Source organism: Varroa destructor, unplaced genomic scaffold, assembly GCF_002443255.2.
Source record: "Varroa destructor unplaced genomic scaffold, Vdes_3.0 BEIS01000001.1, whole genome shotgun sequence".
Lineage (NCBI taxonomy): Eukaryota > Metazoa > Arthropoda > Arachnida > Mesostigmata > Varroidae > Varroa > Varroa destructor.
In genome coordinates this window covers 18425177-18452808 of record NW_019211454.1, presented here as the reverse complement: position 1 = coordinate 18452808, position 27632 = coordinate 18425177, and the positions used below count along the sequence as shown (strand labels likewise).

Sequence of the window (27632 nt, the reverse complement as noted above, 5' to 3'; positions counted from 1 at the left end):
CACAATTTGAATAATTTCATACTCGATAAAACGTTCCTATCTTCGTCAAGGGCAGATACCGATCGATCAGTAGACAACGAGAGGGCCACTAGCCGAGGGCTTTGGCGGGTGTATTTGCAACTAACTTGCTCGATGGAAGCTTTCAGTTCTGTAATATGTTTAGTTAAAGTCAATAGAAATATTATACGGAGAAAGATTATAATGCGCAAGGGCCCGTTTGTACCGAATACCATTAAGTGTTCTGTTGAAAAGCTTGTACGACCATAGGTTGCCAGTTCGACGAACAAGGGAATTGCTGAGATACTTAAACCGATACCTCATGATCATGTGAGCAAAGCTTCATGGTTCTTATACGCTTCACTTTTCTATTGACATCAGAGGCTTCACAAAAGCCATATCAGGTGCGTCATTAACAGAGTTCATCTTTTTTTGCTGTATCGCAATGGAGCGGTACATTCACGAATAATCTTCAGAGCGTTCAATCAAATTTATTCTTCTGGTTGAGACAGACATTTTTATTGCCGCTTTATAAATCTAGGTATTGCTTATAGAATTGTTATCTGGTTGTGATGGTTACAGTTACAGCTGGCAAAAGGAATGAAAGTGAGGATCATTTATAGTTAGCACTAATTTTCACGTTCTGACAAACTGGTTTGGAGATCCGTGCATATAATTGACTAGCTGGATAGCTAAGAGAAAATACGGGATAGATGGTCCTCGGTATGACGCAAAATGGGCGTGCCCAACGTCGACCCAGCTTAATAGTTCTGCAATAAGCGCTACCGTTCATTACACTATGACTACATGACACTAGGAAAGATCTTGTAGCTGGTAATTAATTTTGAGTAACCGCAAGGATCAGCTATTTATCAAAAAAAAATCCAAACTAACATAAAAGATCACACATAAGCCGCCTCAGTGCTTTGTTGGCTACCTGCTTACGAATGGCCTCGCGTTGTTCAACGGACGAGATGTCAAACGACACTGGTCCCCTTTGCGTTACTCCAGCATCTACAGATACCGTTGCATTTGCTGGTGCTGACTCCGACGAATTTCGACTTCTCGAAACACGCACCATCTACATCCCGAGAGAGCATGAAATCAGGTAGAGGAAAAACAACTGAAATTTGGATTGAGGGGAAACAATCCCGAGATGCACTACAATTCATACATTGTAAACCAAAGTAGTCGGCGTCAGTAAGCGATTTCTAGTAATAGCATAATACACGTTCGATTGCTTTTCGCGGGAACGAAAAACACACTGCCATAAACTGTCGACTGAATACGAAGGCTATATATATGCATCGGATGACGACTATAATATTAATCAAGTAATCGCTTCACCCTAGAACTGCGAAGATTTTACTTTAAGGCATCACTGTCTTCTGTGGGCATATTTATTGACAGGGGCCGTAGCTTAACACTAATACTTCTACTATCACGCGCACTCTGTATTAGAATCGTTTGAAAATCGTTTGAGAGCCAACCGATACAGAGTAAGCGGTAACGACGACCGATACAAACCGTCTTAGTGAACAATTGGGGCGTTGGACTATTCAAGCAGCAGTGCTGCTCATTATTTACAGCGTTCGATACGTTTTCTTATCGAGTATCCATTCACTTTAGTCGTGTCGGCGCACCTGAACATTGTATCTGATTCTCGACATCTCTCTCACTTAAGCGCCTCGCTGAGTCAAGCCGCCCCAGCAACTCTTAGAAACCAAGAAATTGTCACATAAGTGGGGCAGGAGTAGAAGCGGAAGCTTGTCACGGGGGCAGATTGAGACCTGCACCAGCAACAGCTGTCACGTCAGATACTGTGTCATCGTATCATCGAATAGCTAGGTTCGTATCTGGGTCGATCTAATCTAGAGCGTTTCCTCGAACGTCTCTTGTGTACCACCGGTGACATGTAGCACGGGAACTTTCTCAGGGCTTTGTTGGTGTCGGGGGGTAACCTCTGTGACGGGAACGAGTTTGCCTTCATCCTTTACTGCCCTATTGAGGTTTTCGACAGCTAAAAAATTTGAGCAAAGCGGGACACGGACGACTCCCAGAGCCGGCTGCTATTACATCTATGGTGCATGGACACCTTTATTGTCTATTTTAGGGGGTATTTTATATAGTATACGCTATGACAGGTCTGAGTTCAAGACATGTAAGACCGATATCGTTGCCTAGACGCTTGAGGTCGAACGGGGCTGCATTCATTCAAGAAGTAAACAGCGGTGCATTTGTTGATCGATACGACGCGTGCGATAGTCACATGATTGTGCGGAGGATACCTGTTGAAATACTGCTGTATCCCTGTGAATAGACAAACTGCTTATGAATAAATGGAATTTGGACAATGGAGAGAAGACGGATTAGGGTAGGGACTTAAGCTATAGGCATATTTACTAATTGAATCTATACATTCGAGTCTGTGAACAACGAAGGCGGCTGACATAGCGATAATGTCTATCTAAAACCCACGATGAAAAAGCTGTCGTAGAGGAGACTTAAGAGCGGTGAAGACGACTTAGGACTCGGAAGTTCGCGACTGCTAAAAGGGGTGCACATTTGAGGTGCCAAGGAAACCCCTTCGTAGATAGCCACGTGGATGGGAAGTGTTCATCAAAAGCAAACGTTTCTCGTTTTTACACAAAGCTTATTTTTAGGTTCGGTCAAGCGCTACAGTCTGCTTAACTACGTAACTTTTTCAGTGTAGAAACCAAACTCTCTAAGGTCAAGCCAACGAGCGATTTTCAGTGACACAGTAATCCTCTGAGGTAACTCAGCAACAACGTACTTCGTTACTATTCTGGTGGACCGCCTTCTACGTACTACTGTGCATCATCAGAACAAAAAAAGTTAAGGCTGAGCTTTCCCTATACATCCAGTTCAATTACTCGTCTGGCCCGGTAGATGCAACTAGACTCTATCTCCCGCGACATAAAAATATCGATTCAAATAGAAGTATTCCTTTGATTAAACCACCGATTGTTTCCTGTTATGCAGTAAGTTGCATCAGATTTCGACTGCATTACAGAACTTAATTAATGAAAATAACCGTTACTTTGTTATTATTATTGTCAACGTTATTTACTTCAATTGACCGTAATTGTAGCTGTTTCTACCTGTTTACTGATTCTGGAACAGGCTTCTTCATTCTTCGTACTTTTCAAAACAGATTCGGCAAGCAATGCGGCAACGTTAGATCGACTACAGAAAACAGCCTGTACGATTTTGGTAAATGCTGCTAGTATAAGATTTTCTACCTCCTAAACGACAATCAAGCACGTCAACTCACTGTAGCTCGAAGTTGTCAAGCATGATTAGCCTTATATGGAGCGGTGCTCACGTGGTAAATGCTCGTATGAGTCAAATCCATCCAGTCTACTTGAAGTAAGCAAGCTGGCTTGGCAAAGTTAGTTCTATGGCGGCAAACTGATCCAATTCATTGAAGACGCACTGCATTGCAGTAACTTACCCTCCGCCGTTGTATTGGCATTCTCTCGCCAGTTTGATCTTGTCCATGACGTCTCTAGGTTTACTGTCCCTTAATATGTTACGAATGACTTGTTCCTGTTTTGGACGTAACCGAGCGGGCTTCTGAATAACATCACAGCTTGGTGACAAAATTTAGCCAGTAGCGGCTGAAAACACTGATACGATCCTCGCTGAAATCATCGTGTGATGGGACTGAACAATTTGATTGCCTGAAGCAATTAACTCATATTGGAGACGAGACACAGCTGGTCAATTGTTCGCTCGCCCCCAAAACACGCTCTATATATATATATATATATATATAAAGAAAGTTGACACGGTGGCCTAGAGGTCCAAGCGAGTGGTTAGAAGGGTCATGAAGTCGGTAGTTTAAGTTTTGCCAACGACACGGACTACACAATATGCTTATATATACATAAATATATATCTAGATATATATAAAGAAGATACCTTTGCCACACTGGGACTAAGTCGTCGGTCTGCTGAATCGTCCTTTTGATCCTGTTGCTTTTAATACTGCTGACTTTTCGAGCGGCAAGGGCAGCCAGGCGACGTCTCATTTGGAACCTTTGTGGGGTAGCTGTGAGGAGGCTCAGGCTACCGAGTGATGAAGCAATTCTTAAGTTGACAACTAGGAGGCAGCACAGAAAGATTTACGGATCTGTTGCATCCTTATAGATATTTACAATTTAAGAGGTGAAAATAGGGTGGAATCGCATTGATTGAGGAAAAGTTCGTGGCTGGACAGAGGTTTCAAGTTGTGGCAACGGAGATTTGCGTGCGTATCACTATTACGGTATAGATTAGTGCCTAGCATGTAGGCGATTACGACAAGGTTAGGAAATCGAAATTTTTTCTAGCGACATGTGATATTTTTGAGTGTTCTGTTATGAGCAGTGATAACAATTACATTGAATGTTGGAGGTAAGTCTCTAAATATTCCTGAAAATAATGAAGACCTATTTTTTAATGCCTGGTGGACATTTTGCTTGCTGCTTTGCTGTGCTCGAAAACGACTACTATCTATTGTTGAAACATTGCCTTGCGGCTGACACCTTAGGCCTGATGTTGGATCAATGACATAAATCGCTAAGTTTAAAGCGCCGGGTGTTTCTTAACAGAGCAAATATTGGAAAAATTATAATAGTTACCTAAACTACGAATGTTCCTCTACCTAGCTAGCCTTACCTAGGTAACTGTATATATCATAAATACATTACATACATTGCGCTGATCTTCGTTGTAGCCTACGTGAATTACCAGATGCATTGCCGTCCAACTCTGATTGTTTCTATTTGGCACGGTTTCTACTTTTATATTAAATTCTAGTTAAATAAAACGGAGGTGATGGTGTTTATTGACTCTGCTGCCCTCCAACTAAAAACAAAAAGTTCCAAGAATATCCTGGCGGCTCACTGCATATACATTTTAAAGGTAATGTGTATATATATATGCATATTACTTTTAATTACCAGCTTAGTTTATTATTACTATTGGTTTGCCAAATAAAAATGTCCCTTCAAATTGAGTTTTCGAGGATCTGTTAGCTTCGGGCTTTCTACAGCAAGACCTCGACTATGACAGGTCCCCACTCGTCTCTGGGGTTCTGTCACGATCGATCACTTTTGAATACGGAGAATACAGATTTGTCATTACCCATCAAAGCTCTACATGATCCACTAGCCTTAGGATTCATACTTGGACTATAAAAAATGACCGAACGCTTTCTAAATATAGGATCGCCGACAGCTCTGAGTAAAATCATGTTACTTGGGGCAAACAAATCGTCAAGGCCAGATGATTTCCGTGAACTTTCGTGAGTAACGTCCATTCGCTTCGAGAATAGTTCCGCTGAGCACCCTCGTACACGCAGTCTACATAAATTAGATCGTTGTATTTGGCGTCAGCTTTAATGGACTGCCATATTTGTTATGTTAAATTTGTTTAGTAGGCAAATAAGTTGGACATTGAGTAGATAACGTTAAACGTAGCTTGTCTTTTGCTCAGGTATTTAATCAAATAGAGCTAGATGGTATGTAGATTGTCTCATTCACCCGGACCATAATATAAAGTGCTCCTGACTCTATGAATGTTAAATGCCAACTGCTTTAGATACAAAAAATAACAGTAAAAGTAAAAAAAAAATTAATTCCCAAAATAGCCATCGTTAGTACACCTAGAAAAACGCTAGAGGAATCCACAACGAAATATGCGAACTTACGAAAGAACTTTGGAACGAAATCAAGTCCATCGAACCTTGACGGGCTCATTGTGGGCTAATTCATCTATCGTTAAGTTTAGAACTATATTCGAGTGCACCTAAAGTTAACAATAACGACGTTCATTGTCTAGAAGTACTGGACTACTGGGAGGCAATCTGTCCCAACGGCTATCATGGCAGCTCGCTCCTAAGAACACAATTTATTTGGCATTAGGTTCCAATCTATCACAGCATATGGCCTAGGCCTGCCGTAGCAGTGTTGCGAGCGATACAAATACAGATTTTGGACGAATAGCAGACGCGTATTGTATAACAGCTTTTACCCAAAATATCTTACGTTACGTCTTTGTGCAGAGTTTAGTATGGACAATAGTTGAATTCTATTTGAATGGTATGTGCATAATTCTGATATTGGTTACGCCTCTAGAGTTGAATCAGAATTGTTAAAAGCGCTCAAATGTTCGGCTGTCGAGCACTTCTTAATCTAGCCATTAATCGAATAGTTATTGGCGGGCGATTTTAAATGAGTAACATCCGATTGAATCAATACGATTTCAATTCGGCTCCCATATATCCAAGGCAGATACGTTAACTAAAGTTTACGTTGCGGAAATCTGAATTTAAGCAAATCTGCGTCTATATACGCCGTCACAGAAGTCAATTTCGGCTATCAGTTTCCTTTAAGTACTCTATGTGAACTAATTAATTCTCTATGGCGAGTTATAGCGTTAAAGTAAGTTCTGCATATAACTTGGAATAAAAATTACCTAACCACTCATAGTTAAGCACTATTTATACTTCAATGGTTAAGAGGGGAGCGATTAAAAGACCGCTGCGATTAAAGATTCTAGCCACTGAGTGTACAATGCGCTACAGGGTGTGGGGCCCTTATTTTCGCAGAAATTCAAATCGCCTCAACCTACCGCACGGTCAGACTACGTCTACGACGGGCATGGCAGTGGTTCTCAGATATAAGAAAAATAGAGTTCCAAAGGCAGAACAGATAAGTTGCAGATAATTGATATTCGATAGAGAAACATCAAAACGCTTAGGTTTTCAGTGGATTTTATAGAGTAATTTTCATACTTCTGAGCAAGTTGTCATCACTCCGAGAAGAGAACAGACCGTACCTACACTGCAAAAAATAACATCCTCACACATTGCAATATACCATGGACAGCATGACGCTCCTCGAAAGCAGAGATTTATGCTCGCGTAAGAGCTCAACCGTGTGCTTACACACGATCGATCACAAAATCTTACATTAATTTCGCATACTATCAGGATCGTTTTCCTGTTCTCCTGCAAATATATTCAGAGTTCTCCGATTGTAATAGTTGAACGGTTGGACAGAAATCGAAACTAGCATCCCACCAGCTGCTGCCATTGTCCAAAGCTGCGTAGAGGCACTAGGTTTAGTAGACGTTCCGCTACAGTGGTTACGCTTAACGTTGTGATCTTTACGAGAAGTCGGTGACTTTGTGTCGTAGTAATAAACTAGTATGATGATTTCGGGTAATTTGAACGGTGGCGGTTTCTTCGGCCCGGTTATACGGGAAGGCCGTCCCATGGTACGACTGACATGCAGGGAACTACCATCGGCCACGGAATAGTGTCTGGCAATATGTAGTGCTTTAGAATTTCTGATACTCACTCTTATTTATTGCTAAAAACGGGGCGTCGCCTGAACAAGTGTGAGTTTGTGAGTCTCGGCGATTTTCATTTTCCCCACCTATATATATATATATATATATATATACAAGCATTTTGTCATTGCGGATTTGAGATGTGCGACTACAAAACACGTGAATGCGATGTGTTCTCTACTTCAGACTCTGTCTTTAACAAGTAATAATTATGCAATTTAGCTTGATACACAGCTGGTTTGTAACATGTGTAAGCCGTTACTGTACCCTGCAGCTTCTACTTGTTCGAAAATGTTACTTATTACGCTCGTGTAGACAACGATTCTAACAAGTTCTATCGCAGAACGACTCCAATAAGCAGTAAGGCACCCTAGAATCACGAAAATATTAAAATCAATATATTGTAAGCACATCCAGGGACTTTACGAAGACAATTAACGAAAAAGTGACTGATATGTATAAACTGAATAACATCGGGGTGTACTCCGTTGCCATTTTCGCTCAGATGCATCACGTGCAGAATTTAACTTCACCTTTTGTCGCCAGCATGTCAATGGCCTCATATACATCGAAACCGTCTCGTGTTCGTGCCTAGTAATGATACGTACCTGGGCATAATTCACAAATAGGTGCTAATTTCTTTACCTCTTTCTTCCTGATTCGTTCGGTATTATGACCTGTACTGTGGTAAGAAACGGACAACAGGAATTGCACCGAAAGAAACCCGCCTTGGCGTGTCTTTAATTACGTCTGTGGTTTGTTTCCTACAATACTATGATGCACGTCATATCGGAAGCGACTGTGCGTACAATACGGAATATGAAAATTTAGGTAACACAGGAGATATGAACTTCTTTACCGCCACTTACTTAAGTAGACTTCGAAATGCACCTAACATTGTATTATTGTTAGTAGCATTAGCAGGTGGAATATTTTATTTTCTAATTAGTTTCCATTGTTTCGTAGGCGGTTATGCGCTGTTACCGCTTCCGTGGTGGCATTACTGTTGATTGGACTGAAGCAACGCTTAATCGTCCGGACGTAATTCGAAGCGGATCGACTAACCAGCACAGCTTTATATAATTGCGACAATATGAGCCGTCACTGCCTAAAAACACGTTTCGCCAAAGACTTACTATAATGAAATTATACTGTTGTCATTAAGTTCTCCCTCAAAAGGTTTTCTCTTGTAAAAAAATTTCAACTCTTACTTAACGACAGTTGCGAAGTAAACAGTTTCATTAATAACAATTTAGGATGCGCGTGCAGGAGGATATTTAACCCATAGACTCAATGGATAGTAATTAATGGTTGCATGGTGGCAAGGTACAACAAATATTGTAGACCTAACCTAAAAATTTTTGCCCAGCGACGCACACACTATTTCGTGCTAGGAGTCAGGCGTATTACCTAATAGCTGACGTAGCGAACGTGGACCACGATGATCATACGCCAACTTCCCGAACCACCCGTCACGAACACGTCCCGTAAAGGGGAAGCTATCCAAGGCGTTATGCGGAACATTTTAAGTATATGATATTAGGGGGTGTACTTACGTCGATAACACGCAGTTAAGTGGTGTCAATAATAGTTTCCACAAAAGCTCGCAATTTTACGCTAGTTGTCACCACGTATTAGCTTTAGTGGGCATTACTGTTATTTCTTACGATTTATGTTAAACATATCGTGTGACTTAAAGCTATATCCTTTCCTGTATCATCAATTATCTGTCATGTCGAGTTGACATAAGTGGGTAAATGCTGACAAAATCAATGCGTTTCAATGGGCGATCAAAATGGAATTTCGTTCGCTCTGTCTACTATTCAATCGAGGCAATGAAATGAGATTGGCCCTTATACGGATGGGTCCTCTTAGTTTCTACTGTTCCCAATCGAATAAAGCTTGGTTAGCCGAATTATCCTGTAATCTACGACATGGAGGTATATTAACGCAGGATGCATACCGTTTAGGTTTCGTCACGCTACTAAATCGAACGGGAACCCAGGAAACAGCAGAACTGCTTACTGATCATCAAGTGTGTTTCTGCACCTGATGTCCTGGTATTTAATTAAAGATATGACTTCAAACTGATGCTAGAGAAAAAAAACTGAAGTATCGTACGTCATGGATTTATCTATGTAAATGTACATTGTTACGGCCCGTACTAATCAACCTTGGTATTTGCATCGCTATTGCTATGCAAGGACGAGATGTGCACGAATAAATTGCATTTGTGCCGGTACTAGTGCGTCATAACTACAATCGGTGGCAACGAAGCGAGGGCGAATCGTTGAAGGCGAGTGGCTATTCAGCTCGAGGATGGCCGAAACCGTCAGTCAAGCTACCAGGCTAAGGTCTATCGCGGTAAGGAAGTCGCTACTATCTTTTAACTTAATGATTACAGAAGGAGACGAGATGCGCATGCGTGAGCATCAGTGAAAAAGGTTCCGATTCGAGCAAGTAAACCAGACATTGGAAAATTACAATGACGACACGTTAAAGTGGGCGATAATTGGATGACCCTGTCGCCTCGCGGAAACCTCGATGACCGTCAACTACGGTTAACCTTGTGTTTGGGGGATTAGCAAGAAACAAAGAGAGCGTGGAAGGCTCTAGGCCGTGCGTTGAGTTAAGGGCGCAGGCAACGCGGCCGAATATTACGGCCAAGAATCTAAACAATAGACACCTGTCACCTCAAGCGCGAATACAGTCTAACGTTCTAGCCGCTAGTTGACCAAGGCCTTAGTTCCTGGTAGATAACAATGACGAGGCTCGAGTCCCACCGAGCTTGTCGAAAAACAGAGCCCCGAGACTTGAAGGCTGGCCAGCGCCGAGGCAGGTCGGGGGCCAGATCGCTGCAAGGGGAACTGCTTTGAAACAGCTGGTAGCATCCGTAAGTTTTTTCGAGCCAGTTCTTAGTACCAGCAACGGCGTCAGGTAGCGGTGCATGTCGTTGCCACCGCTAGAGCAAGGGACGGAGAGAAGGGCCCAGTCGCGAAATACCACTTTAGACGGCGGAAAAGAACGCGACTGTACGGGGAACATACAATCAGATACAATACGAAGCTGTCAGATGCGGACTTGAAAGATTTAGCAAAGGCAAGGTGCCAGGTGCATTGTAACGTTTGGCGGATGGAAAGAAGTGCTAGATCGCGAGGTCCATTAGAAGATTGTCACATTGGCGCGCAGCTACTACGAAGCTATGGGTCGTTGCAGAACACGATAGCATTAATTATCCCTAGTGACGCAGCTAGACGCAAGACACGGCATGGCTTGTAGCAATGACGGCTTGTTACGGTCAGAAATGAAAAAACTAGTGTAAACTCGGACGTTATTAGGGTATTAATTGCAAACTGTTGTAGCTAATCGAACGTTGTAAGTCTCCAATTAACGGCCTTTGTGGGAGAGCTATAGTGGCAAATACACCTCTTGTTACATTCTGCCTACCACTGATCACCATCCATTGGTTGAAATTGATTAAATATTTATATCAAATATAAATAATTGCATAAATATTTCTATATTGGACGATATATATATCGTTTAAACAGAATTCGAAACTAATTAGGTCAACCGCAGCAGCTCGCAGAAATCAGGTCTCACCGAGAAGACCTTGGATGTCCTCTGTGAGGACTGTCCCTCTACTCGAAGGTCGTCCCGCACACACGAAAAACCTTAGACTACGTTGGCGTCACACTGACAAGGTCGCATCAGCGTAACTAAGCCGGATGCTATTTGAGCACGAAGTAGTTGCCTGCGATCGATGTTTACCAAGGTCAATGCCAAGGCGAGACATAGTATATTAGTGATATTTGGGTATAGGTAATGAGAACGGAGGAGGACTCCAATGCGGGCTGCAACGAGCTATCACTCGTCATTGGAAGGCAAGTAAAGGTGCAGGCGAAAATACAATCGTTTAAAATCACCACAGAAAAAGAAAGTAGATCTGCGTCTATGATGGGGACTCATAAACACGTGTACACTGATAACTGGTCGGTATTTGAGGAACTCCACTAAACATCTCACGGCAGGCAGATATACGGGGAGACCGCAATAGATGTTGAAAGTAATAGTATAAGTGCCTTTCTACTATTTCGAATTCTTACCTTGTAATATTATAAGTTAAGCATTATATGCGCGAAGTTTATTCAGTAGTTCTAAACTAATCGGCAAAAGTGTTTATCGAGCAGTGAACTTCTATTATTTACCAGAAAACATTAATTTCAGATGTATCTACATATATTCCTGTTATAAAGCAAGCTTTCCAAGCACCAGTTGAAGCTATCGTGGATTCATTCCGTTCGCGTAGTTCCTTTTGGCAGGGGCATTACGCATTTTGGTAAGAAAAATACACGAAAATAGGTTACATAGTACCACTGTAACACTATAACGTTTCATAATTTGATGATACTGTTGGGGTTTGAACTACGACATTGTCAGAACAAGCAATTATATAGTTTATCTTATGTTGCTATCAACTTCTTCTAAAACAGCTGTAAGTTCTAACAAACACAGTGGTATTATTATTATAATACATCGCTTGTTAAGTTGAAGGACACGTTGCAGACAGCTAGCTATATTGTCTACGGAACATCGATTTATGGAGCGGGCGCTGAGCCTATGTGTTATAAATGCAACGGCAATAAAGGACAACGCAGGTCAAAACGGTTACATCAATACAGCCCAGATCATTGCGATACGTAAATAAACTAAAATGATACAAAATACTGAACGAGTAATATGAAGTTTGTGTTGGGCGTTTTTGTCACATTGCGTCGTACGTTATCAAACGCCGTCCAGGCCCTTTATAAAGAAGTGACATCAGTAAGTAATGCGTACTCGAATAGCGGGCTGGGCATACAATGAGCTGACTTAGCAAAAAAGAAATGCACATTAAGCAAGTTCATTGTTTTGGGCCTATGGGCCAAGGACATTTAAAAAAATGAATTCACAATTGGCAGGCGGTTCTCTTCTTGTGTTTCCGCAATGGTGCATAGGCAACATATGTGCTTTGAGACAGTCCAATGTAAACATTTAACTGCGTCTGGACAGACTGCAAAGAAATTAGCCCACAAACATAACCTTAGCCCAGTTCTGCCTTACGTATTGCGCACGCATTTTTGCCATAACACGCATTTTTACGCACGCATTGTTTAGTGGGGTTGTAGGATCTGATATCCCCCGCGTTTATGAATGCGGTTCGTAGATACTTACGCACGTTTTTCGACTAGGTTCAATTGTCTACTCGTTAATTCATTATAGAACACTTCCAAAAACGACAACCGATATTTCAGTCTTGCAGGTCTTTACGATACTGTTCTCCTTGACCTTTACATCCTTTTTGGTTGTCTTAGTTAAGCGTTGGTTCGGACGACTGTCCCATGATGGTGCAATAGCGACGTGTTTATCTACAGAACCTCAGAACACGTAATGTCCTTTCAATATTACTAGCTCTACTACTACTTATTTTATTATATAGATTAAGATAAAAAAAAGGCATCAATTTTTCCTTTATTTATCAGCACCCAAGAAACAAATGGCGCGTACTCTCTTGGACACCGATATCCATAAACTAAATGTCTCTAAAATCTAAGCCCAGTACGATAGTCACTATAACATCAGTACCAAACCTGGTGCGTCTATGTTCAGTTTAGAACCAAGGGGAGCCGACATGTTTTTGCATTTCGTTACCTTTGCATTATCGCGCGAAAATAAGCCCAGATTAGGTCCAATTTACTCTGCAGAACGCAGAGCAATATGTCCATGTTTATAGAGCAATAATCCATTGTGCTGAATAAATATTTGAATAATCTATATACATAATGTTCGGTATAGTTTAAACAAACACAGCAACTGATTGCAAGACTGGTCTATAGATTCATGTCCTATGACATATGGCCTACTGTATGCGTTTGTCATAGCTACTTCATTAACATAACCACCCCTTTTCCATAATAATTTCCTCTACTGACCCACCTCCCGGTTCCCCCGCGTTCTCTATATATATCCGTAAATATAATATTCTCCAACATACCAAACTAACGCACGATCCTTCAGTTTCAAGTCATTTTTCACCACATTGACTGCAACAATAAGTTCAATCGATAAGCAGGTCCCGGTATCCCGGAAGCGCCGCGTTAACCACCTCACGAGGCGCCATCGGCATTGATAAGTCGTCATCAGCTTCAACTAGAAAGATCAGCAGACAGCGAACACCCGATCGATGGACGGGAAAACATCTGTCATCTAAAGAGGTCGACGACGCCACAAGGCACAGAATGCCGTCTTGCCTTCGCGCGTTTGAGTCACTGCCATTCGAGGAAACGATGTACAAGGACGCAAAAGATATTTATGTCTATTCGTTCCTGCAAAAGCGACCCAGTTTCGTCGAAGAGGAGCTCAAGCGTCCCCTTTGGCTCGAGAGTGGTTGCGGTCGTGGAGAGAGCTGTATGATCATCATTAAAATTCGTGCAGATCCAACTAGTCGACGATGTTATGGTAGGACACCACAGTCGGGCGAATAAAGCAACGGTTTTCGAGAGGACGGCATCAAAATAGAACGAGCGATTCGTCCTGGACGCGGAAGTAAAAAATAAATCCACACCGGGGTGTGCTGTCTATACTACTCAGCCTGTAGAGAGAAGACGCACGGGATGTCCTGGCAAAGGGCCAGTAGAGTACTTAAACTAATGAACGCTACGAACAAAGCGATGCGTTCATAAATCGGCTCAGTGTGAAGGTATCCTCACGAATTTATGTCTGGCAAATTGTCGATACATTTCTTTACCTTTGGCAATAGGCTATCTAGATTCTAATATCTAGATTCGAGACCGGGCGTCAACTCATTGCGCTTCGTGCCAAAAGGGGCCAGCCGCCTGAAGCCACGCTTAGCTGAAGCGGTAGCAAAACGTCAAACTGGAAACACACAGGGTAAATCACAGGGCAGTGATCGGCATGCTGCTTATAACCTACATTAGAACAATGCCAGACAAACGGTTTTTACTACATGACTTTGGACGACGTATGCAAATGTTAGCGGCCAAAAATGGCATCTCAATAAGCGAACGAATAGCTCTTTCACCCGTCAGTGACAAAAATCTCTGACTTCTTTAAAATTTTTCATTAAAGCGATAGCACTGCTACGATGATACGTCAAGCTTTCAATGACTAAATACAAAATGATTCATTACATCTTTATTGTGATCTTCAGTAGACTTGGGGGTCTTCGTTGCCATTTTACACTATCATAGCATTTGAAGAAAAGGCATCTGAAACAGCAAATTATGCTTCATTAGTGAAATTGAGTCCAGTTTACTGTCTGGACGCAACCGCGTAACAATCACCAACTGATTTAAATTGTGTACTATATTCCTATATATTTAGGTTATTGCTGGACTTGACCATCAGTAGAGAATAAAGTATCTGCAAGCTCGCCCAAATTTCCATGAAGAAGAAGAAGGCCGCCGAAGCTCTGCCGAAGTAGGGGGGGGGGAGGGGGTAAAAGCTGACAAAACGATGAGACTACGTTTCTCTTTCTACTTGCAAATAGCGCACTCCTAGAAGACGCCGTTGGTAACGACTTTTACGATTTTCTTTATACGACTCATTCTAGAGAAAGTAACGGAACAAGTTTTATATGGATCACAACATTTATAAGACTTCTACGACTCGTCCACTGTTAAAAATTGTATACCAATAACAAGTCATAATCCAGATACATTAGTAGAGTATAATAGAGCAGCCGTCACCGATGTCTCTCAGACAATGGCACGCTAACGAAAAACAACGATGTGATTCTTAGTTCAGAGAGGTCATCAAAGTGATATTTATTTTAACAGATTTGCCCGGAAAACACGGCGATGCTATATAGCTATCCTGGACAGAGGGTTCTTCAATGAAAGAGGAGGATTAATATCTAATATTAGAAAATGGCAGCAGCAGAATGATCGTTGTCATCTTGTCTGAACAGAACAAAAAAGAGCCCGGTAGACACCAATAAATGTGACGAAAGTTGTCGAGTCAATAGGAAGTATCCAATCCCCTCTGGGGTCGTTGATTTCCTTCAAATTCAACAGGCCCTGCCTGGGAACGATCTTCAAATCTCGCCAAGTGACTAGTTAAAGGTCACTTAACAATTAAAGGTCTTAATTTAGTCAGTCACGGCGCTCGGACAGCTACCAATTGTTGGTAAAAATAGTAACAATATTGTATAGCTAACGAATAATATCCACTGTTCACAAATAAAATTAAATGGGATGTCAAATAATAGAATTTGTTAAGTAATAACACGTCCTAATAAATAATTAATAGAAATATCTATTTAATATATTCTATCACATATAGATCGTTTTAGGTTCGATGTTACTTCTTTTGCACCATTTCATCTTCAGCGCTTATAGAGGCATCAAGTCATCAATACAGCTATATATTTGGAAAAATTTTTTAGTAAAGTAAAAAAGCTTTTTAGTAAAGTAAGTGCTATTTAGAAGATATGATACTCTACATGATCAATCTATTTGTCTGTGTAGTTATTAGCTTAAGGTTACGAATTGTGTTATTATGAAACCTAATTACCCGAATTTTCGCTCAAAAATAAGGCTTTGCGGTCTCCAAGGCTATTTCATCATTCTAATCCATGCAATGTCAATTAAAATGCATACTTATTCTATCACTAAACAGCCATTTACCTAATATCATTTAGCTTAATTTTTCTAAAGTTACCGAACAAGTTTTATCACTTCATAAACAACACAAGACGTTGTAAATCTAAACCTATTTTTACTTAAGCTATCTAAAATTCCTGAGAGCTTTTTTAAAACTGATTTATACGAACGTTCAACACTTGCAGTTCTCCAACTACGTAGTTCCTCTACTCGTGGAGAGAAACTATTCCCTCTTGAGCGGGGTACACGTCCTTATAGTTATGCCTTGCGTCTCCCTAGAGACGGGGAAGGCCCACTGTTCCCAAAAGGACTACGGAGTTAATGTACAACACATCGCTACGCGTGTTTGTAACGGCAAAAAAGCTTCTGTGGAAATTTAGGAGGTCTTATCGTTAACTGTAGCCTCATGCTCAAGAGCACCTTAGCCGAAGCACAGCCCAGTGCATAAGGTATCAAATGGGTTTAATTCGCTACGCAGACGCGCTTCATAGTCAACAGGTAAATAGCTACCCAAAGGTAGAAACGGCCCGATTGGAAACAATTAATCGATATTTATCCATTTGTATTTTCTGTGTTCACTATGAACTGCTAGCAATTGTGTACACTTAAATGCTCAGGGGCAAATATAGTATTGTATTGCAATGGATGGTATATATATATATATATAGAATATGGTATCGATCCTAGTGGTAGATTGAAAATTGGCCCTAGTGAGGTAGAGCCAAGTATTTGTGAGTCAACAGGGAACGTTTTGTTTCGAGACACAAGAACGAGACAATAAAAAGGAAATAATATTTAATCCTTGTTAAAAATCCAAATCAAACGTCAAAGACACAATTCTACTAAGAAAATGCTAACTTTGCTCATCACAGTATATTAATGATATGATTTTCGCGGACTTAACTAGTGAATGCAACCGCTGCTAATCATCTAAATAAACGTTTTGAGTTCATATCGAGTACTGCATTGAAGCACTGCTTTAGATGGTTGGCCTAGCATCGCTAAACGAGGCGTATCTACGTTCGTCTTCGCATCTAGACTAGCGCACGTCTAGCACGTAAACGGGTTATTACTACATGATCTTGGAAGCATACTGTTAAAATCTACAGCACTATTACGCGGCCGAATACTAATATATAACTGTACGAAACTGCCCAGAGGTTTCTTGTACTAGTCGTTTTGGAACAAGAGTCCCTCTTTCAAGCTTAATGCCCTCATGCGACCAGACGACATCTCGATAACCTGAGACCCAGATAAGTTACAGCCGTAATACATGGTCTCACTAACTTAATTCGACGGCCGTCTCATTTATCATTACAACGATTTTAGTCGGTTGTAAAAATAAATCCTTTCAAATGACTTTGCCCAAGCACTAAGCTAATACCTTTCTGCTGTGAGGAGCATACAGGCTCTATAAGTCGTTCCACGTGTTGCAACCTAATAGATTTTTATAAATCAAAAAATAAATGTAGGAAACGAGTAGGCTTCTGCGACGAGTACGAACTTGTATCGTTCTTTTGTCTGATCTGTATTTTGTAGAACTTGAATCTTTTGTCAATTATTCGACTTATATTTAGGCATTTACCACTGTGTCGCGCATCAAACATATCGTAAACGCTCATCGATGAAAAAATTCAAAATGTGAACCGAAGTTTTACTCTGAAAAATTTTATATGGTCTCAAAAAATAGTGGTGGCTCCAACGAGATGACTGTGTAACGTCTTTAAGAGCACAAAAAATAGATGAGTAAATTGGCGATTTCTACTCTCAGACAGTTGAACTACACTTACCCATTTTATACGTAGAATAATTAACGAATTAAATAACGCGGGCCTCTTTGTTGCCTCTCAGTGAAGACTCACCTGATATAATACTGTTGCTTCTATCAGTTTCTGTTTTAAAAGACATCAATGCTTTTTATGATCAAGGTATCTTTCACATAAAATCATAATCGAATCACGCTTTAGCTCTGTTTATATCATCTTGAATCACCATCACTACTACGTTTCAAAAGGCTATAAAGTTTCTCAATTGTAATGTGTTTGCTCATCCATAACTGACAGAGATAATTTGAGTAGTTATCTAACTTATTCTATACATACACGCTCGATCATTCCTATCATTAAAAACACTAATTAAAACTTTTCTTTTAACCAGTTACACTTCATCTGTTGCACTCATCAATAGCAGTTTATCCGTCATAACTTTATCCGTAGAGTCTGCTTGCGTAACGCCATCCACTCCTCGCACGCTGCCATCGAGTATCTCTGCCTTCGTAATGTGGTGGGGCGTATTGCCCGGGCCTTAGCCCTACCTCACCACCCGGACCACCCTCACTCTTCAATGAGGTTACTGTCCTGTTGTACTCCAGCACAATATACAGGTTGGACGATGTTCCCTGCCACTATCACCACCAATACGAGCTCTTCGTACCCCTGAAGCCGCAAAGAGCTCGCCGAATGCGTGGGACATCAGCAGCCGTACCTCACCCACTTACTTCAGCTGACCTCCCCCGCATATGATTGCCCGCGCACCTAACAGCCCGTGGAACAGCTGTGCTACTGTCCGACTGACCATGAGTACGTGAATGACCGCGTCACGTCCGCGGGTGAATGCGTCTCTGTGTATGCTCGTAACCCCCTGAAGCGTGTAATCTCCAGTCGAGTGCCCCCTGTTTGTTGGCACACATAAAACTGACTATGCCATCTTTCCCATAAAAAATCACATACGCCCCAATGAAACTAGGTCAACGTCGGACATGGACCGCTCAGGAGACAGCTGCTTCATTTTTGCCCATACTGTGGCTATATACCAGCCACTCTACCAGTCGAGTCTATGAGCAGTTCTCGAACGGCAGAAAAGACATGAGAAAGATCGTCAGCAGAAAAACCCATTTTTTCATACTGATGTATGTGATGATAAATATGAAATTACACGGAACATGTATGACCACTAGTGGTTACAAGCTGCTACATGTCCTAAATAATGAAAATGAGGTTGTGATGTAATACTGTGAGCACCGTGACTAGTGAGTATAGAAGTTTGGGCGAGCCGTGATTCTTTCATTATATGTTGTACGATATTGTGCTGATGGTCTAGACTTTGAAGCTCTATTTATTCCATATTTGTGAGTACTCATCAATGACACATTCCGCACGACTTGTGTGGTGAAAAAGGAAGCATTTGCATATTATCGGTACTTTTGAGCTAAAGGTCGATCAGTGATCTTTAAGAATTCCGACGGCCTTTTTTTACAGCGGGATCATTCAGATGGAACATAGACTGTTGTTTAAGTTCGAATCACTCAGATCACATTTGTATTTATGAGTCTAATTCTGTTTCTGAATAACTTTCGATTTCCCCGAATTTTCCCCGAATTTCAGTTAGATATACCTAGAATGGTATATCTAACTGAAATCTCAACCAATATACGAGTCAGGTATGGTGAGTCTATCCTAAAACTAGTGGTTAATATAATAATTTTCCTGTGACAGAACTAGCTAGCCTCCTTCGTCTTTATTTGCCAAAAACCTCGGATACGAGGCCAAAATTCATGCTGTAATTGCAGTACTCAAAATCAATCAAAAAGTTCCAAAAAATTTCCGCATTTTTTTAAATTTTAGATCGTTAACAATTCATTGTTATTGTTAATTATTAATCACTGGGTGAGTCCATAATAAAAGCTACAATGCAAGCGGTTTCAAGGCCATCCTGCTTTCACAGATGGCAAAATAGGCCTCGATTACGGGTGGCCGCCTTGCACCGATTTATAGATGTATATATAAGCAATACGATCAAATTTGGACTAATTTTTCAAATCTGAATCTAAAACACCTTTATTTTGGACACAGGAAGATATGCGGTATGTAAAACAAGCATGTTTAATTATACACAGTTAAGTGATATCGAAACTGCGAATAATTGAAAAAATTTTCATAGGTATTTCTTAAGGCCAGATTGGGTTCAAATTTGAAAGATAAACTTATAGACATTCCACACGTTATGCAGGTACAGGTAGGACACGGTACGTATGCACCACAGACTTGTCTCTCCCAGACCACCTCTACTCCTAGTTTACTGAAGTATATATAGGTTGATTGAAATCCTTTAGACGTATCTTCAATAGCTCGCGTACGCAAGGACTTCGCGCCTGTCACCATCTGATTCAACGATAATTTTTGGCACATTTGTACATCAGTAAGGCAATCCTATGTAGCAAACGCGTGTTTGGAAACACATGCGAGAGCTCTACAGCATAAACTATTTTACTTACAACTGTACACAACGTATTGCCAAAGAAAAATGTATGAAAATCGTCTGAATAAACGAAGTGTTTGTCAACAGTGGTTCAGATCTATCGCCGTTAACCCCATAATATAGAACCAATTTGTTATGTTCTCTGGGAGCTAAAAAGGAAAAGCGTTCATTTTTGAGCGTATTCGCGACAAGAATACGTGCACTGACATACAGGTCTCCTTGGGTTTTAGTGTCACCTGTGTGCTAGTGAAAGTGACCCAAACAAAAACGTGCTCGAAGAGAAGGTATTAACCTGTTAATCTGGTTATGTATTCGACAAGACCTACGTGTCGCTATTGAAGAACTGCCTGATGATGCTAAACGATTTCCCGTTGAAAACGCGTATATCAAATTAGCTAATAACGTTGGTCCTATTATGCGGTACATTGATTTCATTGGAACTAAGGTTCTTATTGGTTTTCTTTTTTAAATTGATAACTCCTGAGTCGCATTGGACGGTTATTAAAGATACTGAAGTTCACGAAGGTAGCAGTGACCTCCGTATTCAGACAAGGCCAGTCGAATGGGTATTATGTAACTAGCTTTCTTTTCCAACGAAAATCTATTGTAGTATCCTAGCGTTAAATAGTTGGAGATTCGGGTTTTCGAGAACATGAACTTAAATTACATCTGCATTTGTTCCTGTATAACTACGCAAACAGGCACGAAATTTAAACTTGTAGTCGCTCATTGCGTATCAATAGACACAGTTCTCATCATATATTAAAAAAACCCAAACGAGCTACACTCAAGCCCTCGCTTATTCGACAATTCCGTGTCCCGTCATCAATGTCATTGTTATTTCAGCGACTATACGGATAGCAAAAAAAACTTCCTCAATTCGCTGGTTTCTGACTGGATTCGAACCAAGCGCCGAGTCTTCTTACTTAGAGGATCCCAAAAAATGAAAGGCAAAGGGCAAACGTGTTACATAAAAGTTACGTAACTACACATGCAATTTTATAAGTCACTACGCAAGTTTCGATACTTAACACACAGCACCATTTATTAGCGAAGCCTTATGATACGATAAGTATGAAGTGTATAGGCATTAATACATAATCTCAAGAGACAAAGCACAGATATCCTCCACTAGAACATTATATTGCAGGTGCGAGCATACATATATTTCGTGATATATATATATATATATATATATATATATATACGTTGGTGTTAAGTTTAAAGGGTTTGTTTTTTGCCCTCTTTCTTTTGATTCTCGAAGGCACGATCGTCGCGTGGTTTTCCTTCACCGAATATACTCGAACGCGCCAGGGCGTCTGCCAATGCTGCCACCGGAGTGGTGACCGTTCTGGGGGCCAACTTCAGCTTGGGTCGGTCCGAGTGGTCCTTGGGAAAACTTTGCTGGTAGTTGCTATTAAAATATCTGCCATGTCCTGATGCGGCATCGTTAGTATGAGTGTCCGATCGGGCAGAGTGATCGAGCCGATTTGAGTGGTTCTGATATTGCTGCAGAGCTTGTTGTTGTTGTTGAGAACGTCTTCGCATGTTCCATGCAGCTCCTTGAAAATTTCGACCGCCGTCAGCAGTTAGGCTTCCCACGGGCGATCCGTCTTGACGACGACTGCTTTCTCGGTCGTTGTTAATGTGGTTCGATTGCTGTCCAAATGAATAAATAGCTTCTATAATGACTCTATTGTGCTAAATAAATTACCCGCTGCTTTGCCATACAATAACATAACTGTAAAGCAGACCAGTCGTGGGGGGGAAGGGTTCTGCGACTGTATTCTAATAACGTGCACACGGCAGAAATGCCCGAATAACCAGTTGCGAGTACAATATGTTGGGAATATTCTGTGGCATCCTTTGAGCCAAGGTGCACATAAAACTCTTGGTGTTATCGTGATGATTATCGCCACTTGGCCCTTCCGAATAACGAAGAGTACACGAGTAATTATCACAGCTGCTAGGTATTTTCTGCTAGGTGACCTTTCCCAACAATTTGGTAAGCTATCTGTCGATAAATAAAGTACCTGAATCAATGAAGAAATAAACCAATCAAAATAATTCCCTGTGTGGCCCACGCTCCTCTTCTAAGAACCATTACCTTATACAAAAGCTAATATTATGGATTTTTTTTCATTAGGAAATGGACCTTCTATATAAAATACGCACATTTCTACGATGTTGATAATCACCCTGATCCCGTACAGAATCACGACCTCCATCACGAGCCCTACCTCCACTACGTCTATCCTGACGACCTGACGCAATGTTTACCCGTATGATCCGGCCGTCAACCTCCGCTCCGTCAAGCTCCAAAGCGTTTTGGAGCTGATTGCTGGTGTCGAACTCGACATAGCAAAAACCCTTGAAGCGATCAGTTTCCCTATCGCGCACGAGTCTGATCGAGCGCAATGGAATATCCTTGAAGATTACTTCGAGGTCGGATTGCATCACAGTGTCGGGTAGGTTGCCAACGAAAGCTGTGAATGGGCCGTCCGTTGACAGCATAGGGCGCCTTGACATCGAGAAACTCTGGGTCTCCTGTCCTCGTCCGTTACCATTGTGCCGAAAAGCCATCTGCCGTTCACAGGTCCTTAATCAAACACTGGAGTCAACCGCGAATGTAACAAACGCGGCAGAAAAATAACAGAAACGAGCAAACAAAACCTCCAATTTTCCCAATGATCTCGCCGATAGGCCGGCGAAAAAGTTTAGAGTAGTAAATATTTCTTATAGCAAACAACGAAACGAATGAACGCATTCCCGTCTTTGACATTGGCATTGAGAAAAAATCGAATGGTGCACAAAATTGAAGCATCGCTTAATTGTACGAGACAAAGAGCTAAAAAGAAATGATAAGGTGGCGTTGAAACAAAAGAAAATAATGGTCGGTGGATACATCCATTAGAGGGAAAAAGTAAACAGTGGGTCTCCGGTTATTGAATTATTAATTACTAATTTCTTGTTACGTGATGAGTAGGGCTAGCACCATAAAGGAAGAGGTTTCAAAACGTAATGCTTCGTATCCATATAAGCTATTCGTTCCTAGGTGTGGCAGACATAAGACGGCTGCACCTATACCCTACCTATTTGTCATTTATCCTATTCTACGTTTAAACCCTAATTCAGTGTTACATAATGTAAGCAACGAAACAGGGTGATCATTCTCAAGATGCGACGAGCTGCAACTACTGTAGTGTATTGTTCTACTGCGATAATGAAGCAATATAAGGGCTTGGGTGGAAAAGTGGCTGGACCCGAGCCACTGATCTCATTTCAGTTAACTGAAATAGAGATTCTACCAAAAACACATAGTAACGAAATAATTAAATAGTCCTTATTATTTATTTCAGCTATGGGACCTACGAGAATACTACGAAGTGTTTGCAATGTAGTTCATTGAAAACTCCCATGCGCTGTTCTCGAACTGCGCAGATGTTGGCTATTGGCAGCGCTACAGTTGTAGGGTCACCGGCTCCTCCGCGGGCTGTACTGGACCACTTGGTACCGGCGAAGCCCAAGATAGTATAAGATGAAATATGAAATTATATGATTCAATGTGAAAACCTGGTAATTTTCTTATCCTTCAGTAGAATAATCGATGTTTTATATACTGCATATATATATATATATAGATATACATATACTAGAAATCCTAGTCAGTGAAAGAGTGCGCCTCGCTTTTTATGGATACATATACCTCATAAAAGGCGGCGCGCACTTTTAAATCATTTTAACTGACCTAGACTTTCGGTACTGCTTCTAATCAGGAGAACGCCTAATGGCTTAACAAATGGATGTTTCAATTCTGTTTAGCTTAAATACAGCAGAATACTCGTGCACTTTTTCCAATTTAATAATTAACTAACAATTAACTGTGCTTTCTACAACAGGTGATGGCGCTGCTGTTGCTTAAAGGCCTGCCAACGTGACAAAATGTACACACACGTATGGGCAATGTTCTACACCTCTTAATAATTGTTGTAAAGAGTAACGAATTCAGGAACGCAAATCCTTATCTTCGTGAAGGAACGAGTTCGTTGGCAGTATGTATATTCTATACATTCCTTGAAACCGGTAAATGAAATTCTGATAAAATCTGATTGAATCTTAGCGATCACTTCATTACTAAAACCATTGAGCGGGACACATGAGCTGGTCCAACTGAAAATGAAATTATCGTTACGCAGCACTGATTTATTGTCCTACATGCAATATGGCCAATGGTAAAATCAAAACACAAATACAAATCAAACAGAAATACAGAATTCTGTATTAGAGATGATGATTGTCCCACCATCTATTTAATCATTGTTACACTTCAAACTATCAAGCTGATCATTTGAAGTCACTGCAGCACAAATACCATGCTGCATTGGCACGACCTGATCTTAATTTTCAGTGCTACCCCCCGGCACGCATGCGTTGGCTGTTGTTGTATATCCTAAAAGCATACCATCCCCATCTCCTAATGCCTAGATGCGCGGATAATAGACCTAGAGCCCTCGCTTTTCCTCTGTGTTATTCAACCCTGGTTGTTCTCTTCGACAGCGCACAAATTAGATAAGCGCAAACGTGCGCAATCCATCTATAGTTAGTTTTTGTGTTATGACATGTATGCTGTATTGATCTAAACTTAGCTCTCATTGTTTTTTTTTTGTTTTTTTTCATTTTGTAATTTAAGCGAAGTACGTTGGTGAAATAACTGTGTATCGTGGTACATCCTGCATAGTGCAGCTAGTAGTTCCAAATCACCTTAAAGTCGGCCGGCAAAATAGGCTCAGCAGCCTTTTGTTACATTTTTGTGTAGGGGTTCGTTGACCGTTCCAGTTGGTTGGGTTCGGCTTAAAAAAGTCGAAATTCAAACAGTCGATAAAACCGGAATCGATCTCCTGCATCCGGTGTTTCGCTGGGAATATGCATTAAGCCAAATACATGAAGCAGCGGGCTTGGTCTAATAATGTTTCATAAACACGCAACAAGTAGACATATCAATAAAATTCAATATGTTCTAAAGTGTGCGGAAAAGGGGCATCGTTTTTTTTTCGGGCCTATTTGTCGTTCGTTGCTGTACAAGCAATTGAGCTCTTGTAGATTTGAGATTAGGAGAAAATGAACAGAACGTTTATGTATCAATGCGAAAAACAGTTTCTTTATAACGTAGGTTGCTTGGATTAGTAACGATTGGGAAATCCTCTCTGGTCGTTTAAATTCTAACTCAAATATAGGATTTTCGCGCAATGTACACAACGTTTAGGTATTTAGTCAATTGTAACTATTGAGACAGAAGATATGAGCTTAGGCAGAAACGTGCAGAGAAGCACCTATGGGGTGTAGCCGAAATATGTCACCCAGATGTCCGATATTGTACTTTAGACGTAACACCTTACGAAGCCTGTATTTTGCAGTTCGATTCGGAATTTTTAACGGATTTTAGGGTAATCGTGAACCCTTCTAATAAAGGGGGCTGATTTTAGGTGAGCAACGCAGTGGTATAATTGTGTCTGACTCTATGATAAAGTATTTTTGCCGTTCGGATTTGCCTTTTAAATGTTTTATCGTAGCAATAGTTGTGATTCCTTTTTACTTCTAATTGTAAGTTAATCAAAAACGCGTTTAACATTTTATCGTCAATAAGTCAACGGGCGCAAGCTAAACACTGGAAACAACTGATTCTAAGGAGATAACTTTTTGTACTTTTTGATTTAGTAAGTACGAACATGCGGCCATCGCTAGTTTAAATTTTGAGTGTAGGGATATTGTTATCGCGCCGTTTTATAAATCTCTTCGAGAAAAACTCAAATGAGTCCAACAAGACTCACCCTGGCTAGACCTTCTAGTAAAGGCAAGACCTTCATGTTGAGGAAACCGAAGAGATGATTCCAAGGACCTTAAAAATAAATAAGGCATCGGAACACTATTGATGGAAAATCATTTATTATTCAACTACTGGTTGGGTGAAATTATTGTTAACATATTTTATCAAGTAGGTAATTTAGAGGATGAATAGCTATTTAAATTAGATTATTATTGATTAATATACGTTTCTATCAATTGATTCATGGCGGCCACGTTCACAGATAGATTTATAACCCAATATCTGCAGCTTCGTACTTGTTCGACACATGGATGTACGGTTTCGTCATATCACCAGTTATTTACGTTTCCGCAACAAACCTTTCTATATTTTACGGGTCGCTTAAAAAACTGGAAGATATATACGTATTCGTTCATGATAATGGAGACTATTAGACAGCGCTCTCTCTCTAATGGCAGGAATGTCTACTGAATTATCACCCTCGTTTGTAGCCTGAAACAACTAAGAAAATCTATTTCGGATTTTCTGTGAAATTGTTCTGTTCGCCGATTTCCAATATCAAACCCCCTTGAACCGATTTTCAACCTCGGCTCCTCCAAAACATAAAATATTTATCTATTGTATTTTTTTTTTTTTTTTTTCATTTTTTACTTCACAGTGGAGCAGTCATATTTTTGGCATATGTGCACACATTCAGCCAAAAATATGTGAACTTAAGCTTACATTTAAACATTTTCGAATTACGTTATCGACGCCAACTTGACGGCGGGCTTTTACAGAAGATAACAAAAATAAGTTCAAAACTTAACATATGGAAATAATTCAATTCTTTGCTAGTTTTTGCCTGTCTTGAAACGGGTTTTCGTTAGTTCGCTGTAGGCTTATATAGACTTCTACGAGAGTATGATTTTCTGCCATTTACGCTATTTTAGTATCTACACAGATAGTATTTTCATAAGGTATAGATACTAATTTCGTAAAGTTTTGATAATTGTAGAAGCAGCTAATTAAACAAGTGCGTTAATCATGAAAAGGGCTCCCTCATACATGCTAAAAAACCTTTTTAGGTTACGTTTCAGCTAACTGAAAAAAATTACAATAATTTACTTGATTAATAGAAATTTACATACCCACTGTTTATATGCAGTAGACACGTTACACATACTTTGCACCTAGCCGATAGAAGCAGTTGTACGACTTATCAGCCCAGTTCTGCTTTAGTATATGGACGCCCACATACGCTGCATTGTTGCAACACAAATTATTGCCCCAGGTCATTCCACCAGCAGCAACAATTATGTAACTATAAGCAACTTTTGGTCCATAGTAAGCGAACAGATTGCCTTGTTTGTATTATTGCGAACCCCCCTCACTAACTCACACTGACGCAACCCTCCTACGAAGTTAGCTGAGTCAATGTGAAGTTAAGCACAAATGTAAAGGCTTCTATTCGTTTTTATATCTTTAATGGCTATGTGTCCGCAATACCGCTCGGTTTTACAAAACACTTCAAATCTCTATTATATATA

The 27632-nt window shown here is 40.6% G+C and overlaps 2 protein-coding genes and 2 long non-coding RNA genes across 16 annotated transcripts in view; 2 read left to right on the top strand and 2 right to left on the bottom strand.

Moving 5' to 3' along the window:
- Nucleotides 1-18323, bottom strand: part of LOC111255634 (choline transporter-like protein 1) — a 28616-nt gene extending 10293 nt beyond the window's left edge. For 2 of the 11 annotated variants that reach the window (XM_086985483.1, XM_086985490.1), the window contains exons 1-4: nucleotides 5714-6468; nucleotides 3943-4123; nucleotides 3473-3714; nucleotides 935-1078 (exon numbers count right to left, since the gene is read on the bottom strand). The gene's annotated coding sequence lies outside the window, so the exon portion shown is untranslated. The other 9 variants (XM_086985451.1, XM_086985492.1, XR_015325085.1 and 6 more) reach the window with 8 other exon arrangements.
- On the top strand, nucleotides 7124-15650 carry LOC147758340 (uncharacterized). The gene is made up of 3 exons (XR_015325088.1): nucleotides 7124-7407; nucleotides 8326-11698; nucleotides 13472-15650. It is a non-coding gene; the product is annotated as an uncharacterized LOC147758340 (long non-coding RNA).
- A 214-nt stretch (nucleotides 18324-18537) lies between the features above and the next one.
- Nucleotides 18538-25312, top strand: LOC111251482 (uncharacterized). 3 transcript variants are annotated; one of them, XR_015318383.1, is made up of 5 exons: nucleotides 18538-19050; nucleotides 22426-23209; nucleotides 23639-23855; nucleotides 24179-24331; nucleotides 24970-25312. It is a non-coding gene; the product is annotated as an uncharacterized LOC111251482 (long non-coding RNA). The 3 variants fall into 3 exon arrangements; XR_015318384.1 differs by having other exon boundaries at nucleotides 18576-19050; nucleotides 22426-22747; XR_002673811.2 differs by lacking the exons at nucleotides 18538-19050; nucleotides 22426-23209 and adding an exon at nucleotides 23232-23478.
- Nucleotides 21298-27589, bottom strand: LOC111251476 (eukaryotic translation initiation factor 4H-like). The gene is made up of 3 exons (XM_022808080.2): nucleotides 27234-27589; nucleotides 22455-22862; nucleotides 21298-21938 (listed from the first exon to the last, which is right to left on the bottom strand). Exons 1-3 carry the CDS (start codon nucleotides 27264-27266, stop codon nucleotides 21501-21503), a joined length of 879 nt encoding a protein of 292 aa, XP_022663815.2. The 5' UTR covers nucleotides 27267-27589; the 3' UTR covers nucleotides 21298-21500.
- Between the last annotated feature and the right edge of the window lie 43 nt (nucleotides 27590-27632).

Excerpts from the sequence above, each read along its gene's own strand:
- LOC111251476 (XM_022808080.2), bottom strand. The coding sequence starts at position 27,266 with ATGTGTAACGTGTCTACTGCATATAAACAGTGG. Across the intron at positions 22,863-27,233 it reads CTACTGCATATAAACAGTGG|ATGGCTTTTCGGCACAATGG; the intron begins GTATGTAAATTT and ends TGTGAACGGCAG. Across the intron at positions 21,939-22,454 it reads ATTATCAACATCGTAGAAAT|CAATCGAACCACATTAACAA; the intron begins GTGCGTATTTTA and ends TCATTTGGACAG.